Source organism: Vipera ursinii (assembly GCF_947247035.1).
Source record: "Vipera ursinii genome assembly, chromosome: 1".
Lineage (NCBI taxonomy): Eukaryota > Metazoa > Chordata > Lepidosauria > Squamata > Viperidae > Vipera > Vipera ursinii.
The window spans coordinates 229,039,698-229,056,135 of record NC_139512.1 but is presented as its reverse complement, the minus strand read 5'-3'; the positions used below and the strand labels follow the sequence as shown (position 1 = coordinate 229,056,135).

Here is a 16,438-nt window from a genome sequence, read left to right as displayed (position 1 = left end):
TATACTTTACCAATGTCCTTAAGTAACTATTGTCTTTTTTACACCTAAATGCGTACTGAACTACTGAAGTAGCTGACTTTAGAAGTCAATTACTCATTTGTGCTGGCAATCACATTTCATGCATAACAGATAATGCAGACCCATTATCTTGGGACATTTTCTGAAACAATTTTATTTCAGGCACTAGAACAAGACATTGTAGGCCGTCAGAGCAGCCTAAACGCCATGAAAGAAAAAATAAAGAAATTCATGGAAACTGCAGATCCCTCAACTGCGTCTTCCTTAGAAGCTAAAATGAATGAGCTTTCCCAAAGGTTTTGCGAAGCTCATAATAAACAAAAGAAAAAACTAGAAGACATGGAAAACTTGAAGACCAGAGTAGAGCTGTTTGAATGTCTGTCTGACAAACTTCAGTCATTCTTCGACAAGAAAGCTCAAGCCCTCAGTGAGGCTGATATTCCAGGAAAGGATGTTGCTGAAATGTTCTTTTGTGTGCAGGTACAGTGTATTTTTCATCCTATGAAGTGCTGTTCTGGCCTTTACTGAATACCACTCTAAAATGATAACGGAAGCTGTTAAGTTCAAGGACTAAAAGTTGAATCTTAGGGTTATCCAGTCAGGTATAAAGCAGTTTCTTTCTTCATTTTATAGGAAACCAGCACAGAATTGATGAAGCAGAAGAAAGATCTTGAAGTTTTGCAACACCTCATTGAAGAACTTTCTCCTCGTGCTCTACCAGGAGACAAGTCATTAGTGTTAGAAAAAGTAAATGTCTTGTCAAAGAAATTCAGGGAAATGGAAGAGATGATACAAGAAAAGTGAGTAAAGTGACTGAATTGTAGAATGGAGATGAAAGATAATGATTAGATGACAACAACAAGGCTGTCAAAAAGTTACTGATTTTTTTTGTGGATTAATGATTAATAGATTACAATTAACATGACTTTATTTGAGAGCCTTTTGGCAATAATTTAGATAATAATAAAAAAAAGTTGGAAGGGACCTTGGAGATCATCTAGTCTAACCCCCTGCTCAGGCAGGAAACCCTATACCATTTCAGGCAACTGGCTGCCCAGTCTCTTCTTAAAAACTTCCAGTGTTGGATCATTCACAGCTTCTGGAGGCAGGTTGTTCATATAACGAATGGCATGTTTCATAAATGAGAGATAAAATTATATTTAATACTGACTAGTACTTTTGTATTGCAGTATAACACTAGGTTGTTCTAAGTTGGGTGCCAGCTGGACAGGCGACTTAGTTTCTAGTTTGAGCCTGTGGGTCTTAAGTGGGCATACTTCTGTATAACTTCACTTCTGTCCCCTGTACTTTGGTTTTCTGCCTTTCCTGATTGGTGATAGCTTTGGAAAGTTAACAGGAGGATGGATTCACACAATTGTGAATGCTTCTCTTGGGGAGAGGATAACACTGTGACGTCCCTCTATGGTCATCTATTGAATCATGCCTGGGTGTCAGAATCCATTTATATCACATTCATAAATGTATGTTTAAAACATTATCCCCCCCCTCCTGGATTCTGCCATCTCCCGAGGAAGGAGGAGCGGATGTAGATTCAGCCTGCCTTAGGTTATTTCAAAGACCAAGGAAACCTTTTGAACTGGGGGAACAAAAGGGAGGGTTAGAGAAGAAGGCATCTGGCCTGTGTCTCCATTTGAATTTGTAGAGGAAGAAGGCAATAACCATAAAGATTCGAAGTTCCTTTTTTTCACACGAAAGGGATGACACAAAGTAAAATGATGGGGGGCTGACCAAATGGGGTTGAGGGAAGGGGGGGTTGAACCGGGAACTGTTTATAAAGTTTCGATTTGTAAAACAATATCAAGTCCTGTCTTGTATTTCCACAACCAAGCATGTCCTAGTAAAAATTCCTTTTGGACTAGAACTGACTCCAAGAGTTTTTGTTTTCCTAAGACGTGGATTGGGGTGGGTCCTGACACTGGGTCTCATCCTGTCTGGATTACTGCAGTGCACTTGGTGGGGAGGGGGGGTGTGCTGCCTGTGAATATTACGTAGAAGCTGCAAATGGTCCAGAATGCAGCATTTCAATAGTTACTGATGCAGCAATGTGATACGCCTGTGTTACGCCTTTGGTGTGACAAGTTACACTAGTTGCCAGTTTTCTTCCATGTGTAATTCAAAGTGGTGGTAATCCTTTTTAAGGGCTTAAGATCTGGATATCTGTAGAACCTTTTGCCAGTCTTCAGGTGAACAGATGCAGTATGCCTGCTCAAGGAGGGTTGTTTTTCTTTTTGTCCCAGCTGTCGGTTAACTTTATCCAACTATTTCAATATATATTGGCACTCTGAATACAGCTTTTACAACTGGTTTAACTTAGAAAAAGTACTGCATGTTTAATTCCGAGGTCAGGGAGGCCACAACTTTCCCAATTCACTCTTTCTGTTTTTAATTTTATAGAGAGAAGGATGTGTCCTCTTGCCAACAACAAATCGATGCGTTCAGGTGTTACATTGAGGCTCTGAAGAAATGGATAGACGAAACGACAGGAAGAATTCCCCATATACAGCCCTCTTTAAATACTGAGAGCTTAAAGAAACATTTGCAAAGCACCAAGGTATAAACTGTGTTTGTCTTTTACAGGTAGTACTTCCGGACAAAGGATTTGTATGTCCATTAATTAAACAATGGTCTCTGAACTGAAGGGGTTGCAAACACTATTGTTTGTGCGGTATCACTCATTTAATTCAGGCCAGAATGGATTAAACCTGTGTAGTGTCCAAGGGTTTTCCTATGCATTATAAAGGAGAGAGCCACTCATTATGTACAAATGTTTGTGTAATGGGAGCATGTATAAAATGGAAAATGTGTGTGGTTTCAAACCTAAAATAAACATATTACCTTCCACATGTTCTTCTGGGAAATAATGAATATTGTTCTAAATACTTCTGTTCTTTAAGAGGCAAGTAGGACAAGGTGTAATGTATGTCCCTGCCACTTTCTCCTTTGCTCATCAGCTTCCAGTGTAGCTAATAAACTTCCTGTATGTAGTTAATAAACGCTGCAGAATTTCAAAGGAAGTTTTGAGTTCTGATATTTTTAAGGTTAATTCTGAGTATAGATTGTACATCATAATGCAGGGGTGTCAAACTCAATTTCATTGAGGGCCGCATCAGCATTGTGGTTGCCCTCAGGGGGCCGGGTGGGTGTGGCCTACTGGGCGGGTGTGGCTTACTGGGTGGGCGTGGCTAAACTGCGTACGGCCTACTGGGTGGGCGTGGCCAGCTCTACATTGTTCGCATCAAGGGTGCCTATGGGGGCCTGGGCAGGAGTGGGACAGATCTGAGGGTCTCTGGCAGAAGGAGGGTCTCTGGGCCAGGGCCAAGGCAGTGGGGGCCCTTCTCTCACTGTTTCGAGGATGGCTTTGTGGGCCGCATGAAACCAATTCGCGGGCCGGATCTGGCCCCCGGGCCTTGTGTTTGACATGTCTGTCATAATGGATAAAACAAGATAGGAGAAAAGCATATCTAGTCATGTTAAGTCCTTTCGAGTGTAGATATGTTCTCTCCAAATGATAATTGTAGTTACTATTGAAAATAATAGTTTGTTCATTCCTTAGGATTTGGAAGATGAATGGAATGCAAAGGCACCTGATCTTAAGAAAATGAATAGCAGAGGAAATGCTTTGTGTAACCTAATTATTGCTGTGACTTCCACTGCAAAATCATGGGGAGTAAAGTCAGGTATGTTGCCTGGATAAGCGTAATTCTTTGATACATTTGATACATTCATACTCTTAGATACCCATGGATATCTTACCAATTGCTTGCTTGCCATTGTATGGTTTCAAGCAGGATAAGATACAGTTCCTGTCACACACACTTTCTTGTAAGCAGTTGACATTTCTTTCCTACTTTAATAGCAAAACGTCCTTTTTCTGATTCCTTTGCAGCCATTCTGCCCTGTTACACTCCTTTGCCATATTTTGTCTTGCTTCTTCTGTGGAGTTTGTTTTGTTCCAAGTTTCCGTTAGCTCCTGTGGAGAAATAAACAGCAGACCAAAAGCATGTTATTTATGGAAGGAAGCAGGGGAGGCAAATTGTGAATATTGTATTGCGATATTTCAGTGAAAAGTTTGCCCTTTTGCATTTGTGTTGTAAGATCGCATTCAAGCAAGTAAGGTTCAGAACAATATTGTGATACCACAGCTCAGTAAAGTTGGCTTGTGGTAGGTGCTTGTGCTGGGGACAGAAAACCTAAAGTTCTGGCCCACAGTTCGTGAGATAGGAAATGTGCTAGTCATGGTCAAGAATGGTGGTGTTCAAAAGCACAAAGCTTACTCGTGTTTATCTTCACGATCTCTTCATTCATGATTGTTGTGGGAAACATTTTCTTCTTGTTATTGGAGATTATGACACAGTTTACTCACCAACTCGGCAACAACAGAGGCCTGCTTCATTATGTGATGCTCTCATAGGGTCTTTAGGCCTGAGTGCTCAAAAGAGAGAATAGAATGCAGTTCTCAGAAGTGACTGTCCCACATAGTTGGGCTAATGCATCTACTGTGTAGTGATCAGAACAGCTGTGATAGCTTAAAAATACCTGGATTGGTGCTGGCATTAGGTAGACAGGCTACTTATCTTAGGTATCTGATTTTTGCTGGCATTGAATGTAGTATATCTTATTTACTTGATTTACTGTTCTGTGAGGGTAAGATTTTTCTGCCTCACTGCCAGAATATGTTGATCAATCTTGAGTACCATTATGCCAGGGGTCCCCAACCCCCGTTCCATGGACTGGTACTGGTCCACAGCATGCCAGCAACTGGTCTGCACAGACAAGCAAAGCCCCATCCATGGGATGCAGGCAGCACACAAAACCACGCCCCCTCCGGTCCACAGAAAAACCTCTCACCACGGAACCGGTCCCTGGTGCCCAAAAGGTTGGGGACCTCTGCCATATACCTTGATTGAATAAGGGAGAAAGTTGTCATTGTTCATGACTACTTTACCTCAGGATACAAAATATCTTGGGACAGGCCCACCACTCCTCTTCATTCTGTATTGTAGCAACTGGGCATTGTGTTTCAAGATAATTATGGGATTTTTATCCAGAGGTGAATGCACATTAGGTACAGTCTTTAGACTAGTGGACTAAATCTGCCCAGTAATATTTTGAGAAAGCCTGCTGAGTTTTTTCTCCTGGTTGGGTTAAGGAACATTGATTAGGTTGTAGGATTTTTCTATTTTGGCCCCTGTGTTTTAGAATTCCTTGCCTTCACAGTCCTCCTCCTTGACATTCAATAAGGGAGCTAAAATAATTCCATTCTCCTGATATCTTAAATCCAGCTGATTGTTTAGTACCATCCATCTTGGGATGGCTTTAGCAATCTAAATGCTGTTTTGATTTGTTTACTTTGTTGTATGCCAACCAAGAATCTCCCATCTTGTAGCATGTTACAAACTGTAAATTAATTAAATGTCTCACATTCCTATAATGCACAATCCAGACCCTGAGAATGATTCAAGGAAGCAGTATGGCTATTTGCATCCCCATTAATGTTAGTCAGCACTTCAGACATGTCTGTTTTCTGCAACTGCCAAGGGATTAAAAAAAAGGTACAGATGTTTTAAAGCAGGGGTCCCCAACCCCCAGTCCATGGACCGGTACCGGGCCACAGCATGCCAGCAACCGGTCCACACAAACTAGCAAAGCCCCATCTGCAAGATGCAGGCAGCACACAAAACCACGCATCTTCTGGTCCGTGGAAAAACCTTTCTCCACGGAACTGGTCCCTGGTGCCCAAAAGTTTAGGGATGTACTCAGGGTGCAAATATGATCTTTTTCTTACTCTGAAGCACTCTTGGGGAACTCGGCCCAAAGCATTCCACAGTCTGCACATTTTGTTCCACTGTATTACTGGCTTTAAGTATTATCAGAGGAGAGTTTAAGCCTGAAAAATTCTGTGCGTCTGAGTGTACTGTGAAAATCTTTCTTGAGGAGAAGGAAAAAGAGCTGAATCTAAACTTTCTAAAGTACAGCACTGTAAAAAAATATAGTCAATTCCTAAGGCAGGAAAGGAGAGAGAAAAATCTAGAAACCTCACATGATTTCACCATTGGTAGCAGTAGCAGTCTAGTTATCAGCCTATCAAATTTGTAAGACCCTCCTGACTCCATAATGACACTGAGCACTAAACAGTTTGGAATAATCTAAAACAGAAAAGAGGCATGAACCTCTAATGAGAGTAAAATAAACACATGGCTTTAGCATAAAACATTCCCACAAGCAGCCCCCATTGATCTTAGTTCAAGGCCTGACGGAGAAAACCAGGTTTAAAGATGCCATTCAAACAAGGTTAGAATAGAGACCACATGGACCTGCTGATTCATATTAACAGGTAAAAGAAATGCTATTTTAATAGCATAAATCTGCTGAGAGTGCTGCTCACTTCTGTATTAAATTTACTTTGAAAAGTGGAAGGTTAGTGGCTGATACACTAGTGAGAATTCTGCCACAGAGTGAAGTATAGGACGGTCTTGTTATTGTATTACGAGAGTAACTTGCTTACGTAACTGATTTAGTTTGTCTCCCTATGTTCCAGCTGCCATTAGACTAATGCTCACTTCCCACCTGCTAATGAGAAGTGAATAATTTGGCCTTTTCCAAGGCTTCAATTAATTTTGCTCCATTAAATAATCATGTTTTGCAATCTTGCTTATAATGAAAAGCAATAGATACTAATAAGAGCTCTTATTTCTGTCATAAATAATAGATATTTTAATGCATCATCAAGTTGGCTTTGACCCAGCTAAAAGTCAGCATTTCTGAAACCAGTTCTGTGATTTAGAAATTTACTAATCACACAACAAAGTGATGATGTTTGGGTTGCCTCTTACTTCACATTTCATTTGCCCTAAAATGATCTCGAACAACATTTAGAACCCTTTTGCACAGTTATAGAGTTATAACTTAGTTAAGTCACGATTGCACTTTTTCAACTTAGCCATACAGAGCATTTCTCACTGTTTCAGAAATTAGAGCAGATGGTCCAGAACAAACAAGTGCAGGGTCGACTTTTTAATTATTTGCTGAATTATGGTACTGTATTCCAAAAGTATGAGGGACGCGGTGGCTCAGTGGGTTAGGATGCTGAGCATGTCGATCAGATGGTCGGCAGTTTGGCAGGTCGAATCCCAAGTGCTGTGTAGCAGAGTGAGCGCCTGTTACTCGTCCCAGCTTCTGCCAACCTAGCAGTTCGAAAGCATGTAAAAATGCAAGTAGAAAAATAGGGACCACTACGGTGGGAAGGTAACAGTGCTCCGTGCGCCTTTGGCGTCTAGTCATGCTGGCCACATAACCACGGAGACGTGCTCGGACAAGCGCTGGCTCTTCGGCTTTGAAATGGAGATGAGCACCGCCCCCTAGAGTCAGAAACGACTAGCATGCATGTGCGGGGGAACCTTTACCTTTACCTTTTTATTCCAAAAGAGCAAAACAAGAGTTTGTTATCCTCTTTCAAGCAACAAATATTAGATGCAAACAAGTCTTGCATTTTTGCAAAATATGCACAGGATGCTTTCTCGCACAATTTTTGGGACATGAGTCTTTGTATTTAAGCTCCCTGCCCTGTACAGTTCTCTCCAGAAGTAAGTTCTTTTGTATGAAGGCTTACTTTCAGGCAAGAATGTAATCCTGATTGTCATTCTTCCACTGTATTGTTGTGTAGTTCTGAATCTCCTTTCTATCAGTTTTCAGCTTCTTACTACAACACTTCTGTTGTGCTGATGGAGGACTGATTTTATAATGAATAATTATATTATGTTGGTATGAAGATGTCCCCATAACTAAGATGCTGTTTAGATTAATATGGTTCTACTGGTGGCAGTAAGATAGGATAGGGGGTTCAAAGCCCTTTTCAAGCACTGAATTTTAAGCAAGTTATTGTACAGGTTTCACTTCGACATTTGTAAAATGGGAATAATAATATACTGCTTAGTCCTAGAAGATTAAATAAAATAAAAATATAATTAAAGATTAGGAATATAAAATGTATTGTATAAATACTGGACTGTTCAGAGAGAGAGAGAGAGAGAGAGAGGGAGGGAGGGAGAGGGAGAGGGAGAGGGAGAGAGAGAGAGAGAGAGAGATCTTTAGATTCTAAATGTGAAAGACAGGACAGGTTTCTGTTGTTGTTGATGGAAAAGTTCCCTGTATAATATAGTAACAGTGAGAGAGCAGAACCACTTGTCTCCCTACCAGCCTACTGATTATGATTGCCTGGGCCGGCTTCTGCTGCATCTACTAGTAAATATCTCTTAGTGAAAGAACCATAAAGACATTAATTCAGTGACAGCATGATTTGGAAACACTCTTTAGATGAAACAGAAGATCCTACATCAGGCCAAGGAATCTCTTACTAGGACAATTCCTTGATTACTACAATAAAATTCTTAAAACAGCAGAGGCCAACCTCCAATGGTTGAGTACAGCTTGTTCAAATAATCACTCACAACCTTCCAAAGACAAATTTTATAGCTGAGAAATAAATTACACATAGCATTGGAATTGGTTATAATGTGATCAACTGTAAAAGTTAAAGACCATCTAAGGAGGACTAGAGCAGAGGTCCCCAACCTTCTGGGCGCCAGGGACCGGTTCCGTGGAGAAAGGTTTTTCCATGGACTGGAGAGTGTGTGGTTTTGTGTGCTGCCTGCATCCCACAGATGGGGCTTTGCTTGTTTGTGCAGACCGGTTGCTGGCATGCTGCGGCCCAATACCAGTCCATGGACAAGGGGTTGGGGACCCCTGGACTAGAGAGGGAAATTAAGGGTTCTCCCCCACCACCCCAATAATATCTGACCTTTGTTCCTAATGGGAAATGGGAAAAATGGGATCAAGGAAAATGGAGGGTTCTGCTCTACTGGTAACATACTCCCAATCAAATATGTATTACCTTTAATTAAGGTAATTTCTTAAAAATGGATGTGATCTTTTATGTTTCCATGTTAAATTTAGTCTAGTCCCTATATTTGATGAAAAAGAATCTTAAAATTACTTAAATAATTATGAACTTTGAATTTTGGCTTTCATTTTTTTAGATGTACCTGGGGAAATACTGAATGGAGATGCAACAGCTACTGGTAATCAGGGTTTCATGACAAACAAAGGTAAGTACCAGTTAATTGTATTTCATCTAGATTTATAGACTACTATATGTTATAGTAGTCTTGACTTGCACCCTTAATGAATTTCCTGAAATCCCATAATTTCTTTGGTGTGGTTATCATTATCTAAGAATCAGGGCGAGAACCAGAATTCCAAATTTGTCTCATGCACAAATATTAAAAAGCAATTATGTTGGTCCACGAAAACAAAATCCAATTCCATATATACTGTATAGGTAATGCCTCTGTTAGGATTAAACAAAATAACTCAAAAGAATGTGCAACTTTGCATATGTAAAAGCTACCACGGGGAGTCAAACATATAAGACATGAAGTTTCCTTCACAGAATTTGTTTTGTCTATACTTTACTATCAGCTGAACAAGCAAATCTCTCTCTCTCTCTCTCTCTCTCTCTCTCTCTCTCTCTCTCTCTCTCTCTCTCTCTCTCTCTCTCTCTCTCTCTTTCTCTCTCTGTGTGTGTGTGTGTGTGTGTGTGTAAATAAAATTTTAAACTTTTGTATCTTCAGATGAAATATTATGTAATTTAGTTTTTAAGATAAATACATGTGAACCCCTCTCTCACAGAGCTGACCACGATTCAAAATAGCTTGTCAGCTGTAAATCAGAGTTATGATGAGCTGGGAGCAACACTGAAGGACAAAAGATCAGAATTGGAATCAATGCTTTTAAATATGCAAAATATTCAAGAAGAAACCAGTTCTATGATGGAATGGTTACAGAAAATGGACACAGTTGCAGCCAAATGGGAAACAACTATTATTGACAGTGAAACGGTTAAAGAAAAAGTTGATCAGCATAAGGTAATCTTCAATCTTCAAAACTTGTCTCTGGAGAATAATTAATGTGTAAAGTGAATTTTTGAGATTTATGGGAAGATCAGCTTAATGATATAGAATACCATTCTGCCATACATTTTTGCATAGACTCATTGTGGATATCTGCTAAATATGTTAGTGGTGTTACTGCTTGGTGATTAAGCAGTCTTACAGATCCCAAAAAATATTTAACAATAAGTAAGTTATATCTGTAGTACAATCAGAATTTCATTTTTAATAGCCTGAATTTGGCTGACTGTTAAATTTGCTTAAACAGATAAAGAAACCATTTGCTCACCATTGAATCAAAAATTTTAGTTTTATGTACTTCTACTACACTTGCTTGTGCTTTTGTTTGTTTGTTTTTATAGCTATTTGAGACAGAATTGAAGCAGAATGAGAGTAAAGTGCAAGAGCTGAAGGACAGAGTCACAGAGTTGCTGGAAAAAAACCCTGATTCTTCTGAGGTGCCAAAATGGAAACAAATGTTGGACAAAATAGGTATTAATTTTTTGCTTCCTGTAGGCATTGGATAGGTCTGAAAGTTAATACGTTAATATATTTAAACTCCGCACTCAGTACCTGCTTGTATATTACTATTTGTAGCGCTACAGCAGGGGTGTCAAACTCAATTTCATTGAGGGCCGCATCAGCATTGCGGTTGCCCTCAGGGGGCTGGGTGGGTATGGCAAGGGTGGGCGTGGCCTACTGGGTGGGCATGGCCAGCTCTACATCGTTCGCATCAAGGGGGCCTATGGGGGCCTGGGCAGGAGTGGGACAGATCTGAGGGTCTCTGGCAGAAGGAGGGTCTCTGGGCCAGGGCCAAGGCAGTGGGGGCCGTTCCCTCACTGTTTCCAGGATGGCTTCGCGGGCCGCATGAAAGCACTTCGCGGGCCGGATCCGGGCCTTGTGTTTGACATGTCTGCGCTACAGTGTCATTTATACAGCTGTTTACTTATACTACTTACTCTTGTGTAGGTTGAAGTTTGCTATAGCATAGGGGTGTCAAACTGCCGGCCCATGGGCTGGACGCGTCACTGGGAAACCACACCTACCCCATTGCTGGCATTGGCGAAAAAGCTCCGATGTGTTGCACAAAGTCACATGACCTCGCGAGTTTGACATGTCTGCTATAGCAGTTCTGAATATACTGTAATTCAGTGCATTTTTTTGGAGTGTAAACTCCACCTTTCTTCCAACTTATTCAAGATGAAAATATTTGAAGGTTAAGCTTCTATGCCCATTTTGTTGCTATTTCAGCTTAAATCAAGACCAAAGCATTGACACTGTAGAGTTAGTATGGAAAACAGCCTTTTTATGTATCTTCATGCTCTTTTTTTGTTCTCTAATACATTTTCTGTCTTTTGTGTCATTTGGCTATTTTTCTAAAACATCCCTCTTAAACATTTTTGCCAGATATTGAAAATATGACCATATTTGGACAAAAAAGATATGCATAACAATTCTCCTATTCCCACCTCTCCTGGAATTGTTGTACTTCAAAAAATGCTTGTTAATTTGTGCATTATTGATTGTGGTGAGCATTGCCATACAAAGCTGCAGGACAGGAAGCTGTAAATATGTAACAATAATATAAATAACCATGAAAGAAGTTAAGGAAAGGGCATAGGCAAATAAGTAGGTCAGTCTAAAGAAACAATTACACTGCAGCAGTATATAAATAGACAGAGATTACATATACAATTAGGCTTTGTTCTAAGTTCAGGAAAAATATGTTATGCCCTATTTTGTTAATAATACTAAAAGCAGAAAAACTGCATGGGAAGCTAATTCACATGGACAATTAGCTCCCTCTTCTTCTGTGTAATGTATTAAAATTTCCTTGACTCACTCAGATTTCAGACGAAGCTCAGTGGTGTCCAAAAGACATGTCAGAGTGATGCTGTAGCACAGTGGTGGGATTCAAATATGTGAACAACCGGTTCTCTGTGTGGATGCGGCTTCTGAAAGTCGATTATGGGCTTGGGCAACAAAAAAATTAGCTACTGGTTCTGCCAAAGTGCGAACCAGCTGAATCCCACCACTGCTTTAGCATCACAATACAAGTCTCAGTCCTTTTCCAAAATAAAGAGGCACATGGTTACAGATACTGGCTATACCATGCTTTATTTTAGCTACTGTTTGGTAAAAAGCCAGTATACTGATAAAGGATAAAACAAATTGTTATTGGTATAATAGTGGAGAATATTTATAGTTCAGGATTGAACTGTGCAATCGCTGCTGCTCTCTGAGCTGGGTTTTTCCAGACATTTTATTACCCATCTATGTCACAATTTCAGTGCTAGAAGGGGGTAGGGTTTGCTCTCTGTTTATATACAGTAACTGGTCCTGTTAGTGTTGGTGGAGCTCCTTGATTAGGTTGTTCTTGCTACTTGATTGTCTGAGTTGGTAGTTCTTTGATTAGGGTATTGTTTCCTACTTGATTGTTTGTCTGGTGTTAATCCTTGCTTATCTTGATGTTTATTGCTGATTAGGAGCTGTTTTGGGCTTTTATTGTCTCTTTTGAATGTTGTATAAACATTGTTTATCTGTGTGCCTGTTGATGTCTGATGTGTCTGAATGCCAAGCTTCCAGGAATTCCCAAGCGTTTTTGGATTTAGTTTGGTCTAGGATACTCATGAGGAGGTGCAATGGCTCAGCAGTTAAAGACGCTGAGTTTGTCAACTGGAAAGCTGACAGTCCAGGTTTGAGACTCGAGCACTGCACAATGAGGTGAACTCCCGTTACTTGCTTCAGCTCCTGCCCACCTAGCAGTTCGAAAGCATGCAAATGTGAGTAGATTAATAGGTACCGCTTAAGTGAGAAGGTAGCAGTGTTCCATGCACCTTGGTCTATAATCATGCTAGCCATATAATCATGGAAAGGTCCTCCAACAATGCTGGCTCCCTCAGCTAAGAAACAAAGATGAGCACCGCTCTTTAGAGTCAGATACAACTGGTCAGGGGAAACCTTTACCTTGATTATGCTCATAGTTTCTTAGTTGAAACTTTGGTTAAGTTTGTCCATGTGCTGTGAAGTTAAGGAGGTTTCATTGTGTCTTCTGAATGCTAGTTGGTGTTCATGGATGTGTTTTGCTAGTCTTCTGTTTGTTAGTTGTGGATAGTGCGGTTACAGTTCCTAGACTGAATGTTGTTGATGACTCCTTTTTTTTTCTTCTTGCCCTATTGGGTCTTTTAGTTTACTTAAGATATTTTGGAGGACTTGTGTGCTATGGTGCTATGGTGATGTCATATGATTGTAATAGTCTGTGGTTGTTTTTGAGAATTTTTTGATGTGTGGCAGTGTTCTCCTTTTGGTATTGCTTGTGATATAGTGGTTTTGTGGTCAAGGCCCTTTTCGATAAAGTTATGTGGATATCCATTCTTTGGAAGATGTTGTATAGGTGGTCTGTTTTTGTTTTCTGATGTTCTGGGTTGCTGCTAATCAGATGTTTTTAGTCATCTGATTAATATTCTTATACAGCTTCTCCTGTGGATGGTTTGCTATTTCAGTAGTAAAGCACTTGGTTAATAGAGTAGTTGAGGATATCCAGGAAGGGCAGAGTGTTGTTGTTTACTTCTTTCCCTGTGAATTTTATTCCTTTGAAATGTTGTTTGCTGTGTCTTCTCTAGTTGTCACTTTTTCATATCAAAGGTGTCATCCACATACCACATCCATACTTTTGCTTGTATGTGTAGGAATGCTATAATTTTCAGGATCTGCCTTGCAGTCTCTGCTATGAGTCCTGAGAGTGGTGATCTCCTTGGTGATTTGTTGGTATATGAGTCCATCAAATTGAAAATAAATAGTGAGGCAAAATTTGAGGAGGTCCATGCTCTTCCACTCATGAGAATTTTAGTAAAACAGCCTTAGACTTGAGGTGTGATGGTCTGAAGAAACTGTCATTACTCTAGGGACTTTATGAATAACCTGCCGTGTAATAAGAGTAAATTTCTGAAGGATACTGGGTCAGTTTGGATGACCTAACATATTAAAGACAGCTTGTAAGCATCCATTTACCCTCTTCCAAAATATTTATTTTCCTCTTCTGGTATGTTTTTTTATGCCAGTGTGTTATTATCGGCTTAAGAGGTTTGCTGTCCACTCTCCATTATTGAAGAAAAGCATTTTCTAAGATGTAATTTTAAAATTCAGTGTTTATTTTGTCATAGATTCTAAATGGAGTCAACTCAGCCAGGTAGCAGCTGATAGACAGAAAAAAATGGAGGAATCATCAAATTACCTGACCCAGTTTCAGGCAACTGAGGCTCAGTTAAACCAATGGCTGGCTGAAAAAGAATTAATGATCAGCGTGCTTGGACCACTATCAATTGATCCAAATATGCTAAACACACAGAAGCAGCAAGTCCAGGTAAATATTTTACTGTTTTTGGTATGGAGCTTGTGTTCTTTTTCTGTTCAAAATATAACCAAACTAAATTTTGTGATCAATTTATCAATAATTCTAGTGTAGTATACTTTCTCCTGCAAGCTATAGATTTCCTAATGAATATAAAAAAATAACAATAAGTTTGCTAAAAAAAAATCCAGTGTCTATCTTTCAGAGGTTGCATTCACCGAGGCAAAGGAGTCCTAGGTGGTCTCTGAGCTTAGAGTAATCTACAATGTACAATATAAATACTGTAATAGCCACCATATAGGACAGATAGGCAGAAGACTAGCAGAGTGCATCCATAAACACCAACTAGCAGTCAGAAGTCATGAAAATTCTTTAATCTTACTGCACATGGGCAAACCCAACCATAGTTTCAGTTGGGATACTGTGAGCATCCTAGATCAAGCTAAATCCAAAAAAGCTAGGGCATTCAGACAAATCAGGCATTAGTAGACACAGAGAAATAAACTGCATTTACATACCATTCAAAGTATGTAATAAAATACAGATATATTGTTATAATAGTAAAAAAAAGAAAAAGAAACAAAAAAACCCAGAATACATTATCTCCAGCAGTCAATTAAACAGGCATTAACACCATATAATCATACAGAAAACAATGTTCTAATTAAGGAACTGCCAAGGAGAAAATCATTACCCTCCCAATCCTGCAAGGCAAGCTACTGTATATAAACTTGAAGCAAACCCCACCTTCACTAGCATGGATGATATTACCTAGTTCAGGGGTAGGCAACCTCGGCTCTTTTATGACTCGTGGACTTCAACTCCCAGAATTCCTAAGTCAGGTGACTCAGGAATTCTGGGAGTTGAAGTCCATGAGTCATAAAAGAGCTGAGGTTGCCTACCCCTGACCTAGTTGAATAATGAAATATCTGCAACCAAGCAACCAAGCTCAGAGATCCTGCACCAAGGAGTCCACAGTTCAACCCTGAACTACATATATTCTCTTCTATTGGCAGTATTAAATATTTTCAGTCTATCTCCATAGATGTACTGAAATTCATCTCTCTCTCTCTCTCTCTCTCTCTCTCTCTCTCTCTCTCTCTCTCTCTCTCTCTCTCTCTCTCTCTCTCTCTCTCTCTCACACACACACACACACTCACACACACACACACACACACACACGTATAATGGCATTAGCCAAAATAGACTAAAGCACATGGAGTATGGAATTAAAGTTAGAGATAGTTGGCCTGTTAAATAGTGTTATGACTTTATTTTTATTTTATTTTATTCAAATACAAATAATACAAACATAACACACATAAATCTAAATAAAAAACAGTATATAAAAAAGTAGAAATACTACAGTGCACCCACACCCCTGGAGACCATTTTTTATTACTCATGGACTTCAACTCCCAGAATTCCTAAGTCATATAACAACTAACAATATACAATGTATTTCAATTGTGCCCTTATCCACTCCAAAACAGCATATATTCTTGAGCAGGTTTATTCCCTTTACCTTCCACCAAGACTGTTTTTATAAAATCATCCCATATTTCATTATAATTATTTACTTTAATCATGCCTTTTTAAAATTTAATTTCTGTTGTTAATTTATCATTTATTGCCATATTCCATATTTCATTCTACCACTCATTTCTTTGCATAACCCAATTCCGTCTCCAATATTTAACCATCACTACTCTAGCTGCCGTTATCAAATTTACAATCAATTCCTTTTTTGCTTCATTTATGTCTTGTTTTTCCACCAGTAACAGTAATGCAATCCTCGGTGGCATATCTAAATTTACCTTCAAAAGTTCTCTAATTTCCCTAAACATCATATCCCATGTCTTTTGTGTGCTAAAACAATCCCACCACATATGTTTACATGTTCCAATCTCTTTCTCGCACCTCCAGCAAATATTTGTATATGTTGATTATGACTTAATCACAGGTAACTATACGAGAACTGAAATCAGCATTTATTATCATTGAGCCCATTTATTAACATAATAGAAGATCATATGCGGCCAGTTGGATTTTTGCTGTTTTATAGAGAGAGGAGATAAACTGTTAAATAGGAACAGCCTTT

At 39.4% G+C, this 16,438-nt stretch overlaps 1 protein-coding gene across 1 annotated transcript in view; it reads left to right on the top strand.

Moving 5' to 3' along the window:
• The window catches only part of DST (dystonin), a gene marked incomplete at its 5' end in the record, with an annotated part of 334,605 nt that overhangs the window by 214,861 nt on the left and 103,306 nt on the right, over positions 1–16,438 (top strand). Inside the window, 8 exons of the mRNA XM_083349122.1 lie at positions 181–498; positions 652–818; positions 2,434–2,590; positions 3,593–3,716; positions 9,075–9,143; positions 9,727–9,962; positions 10,349–10,478; positions 14,150–14,349. Of these exons, the coding sequence (XP_083205248.1) occupies positions 181–498; positions 652–818; positions 2,434–2,590; positions 3,593–3,716; positions 9,075–9,143; positions 9,727–9,962; positions 10,349–10,478; positions 14,150–14,349 (1,401 nt within the window). The remainder of the gene's footprint in view (positions 1–180; positions 499–651; positions 819–2,433; positions 2,591–3,592; positions 3,717–9,074; positions 9,144–9,726; positions 9,963–10,348; positions 10,479–14,149; positions 14,350–16,438) is intronic.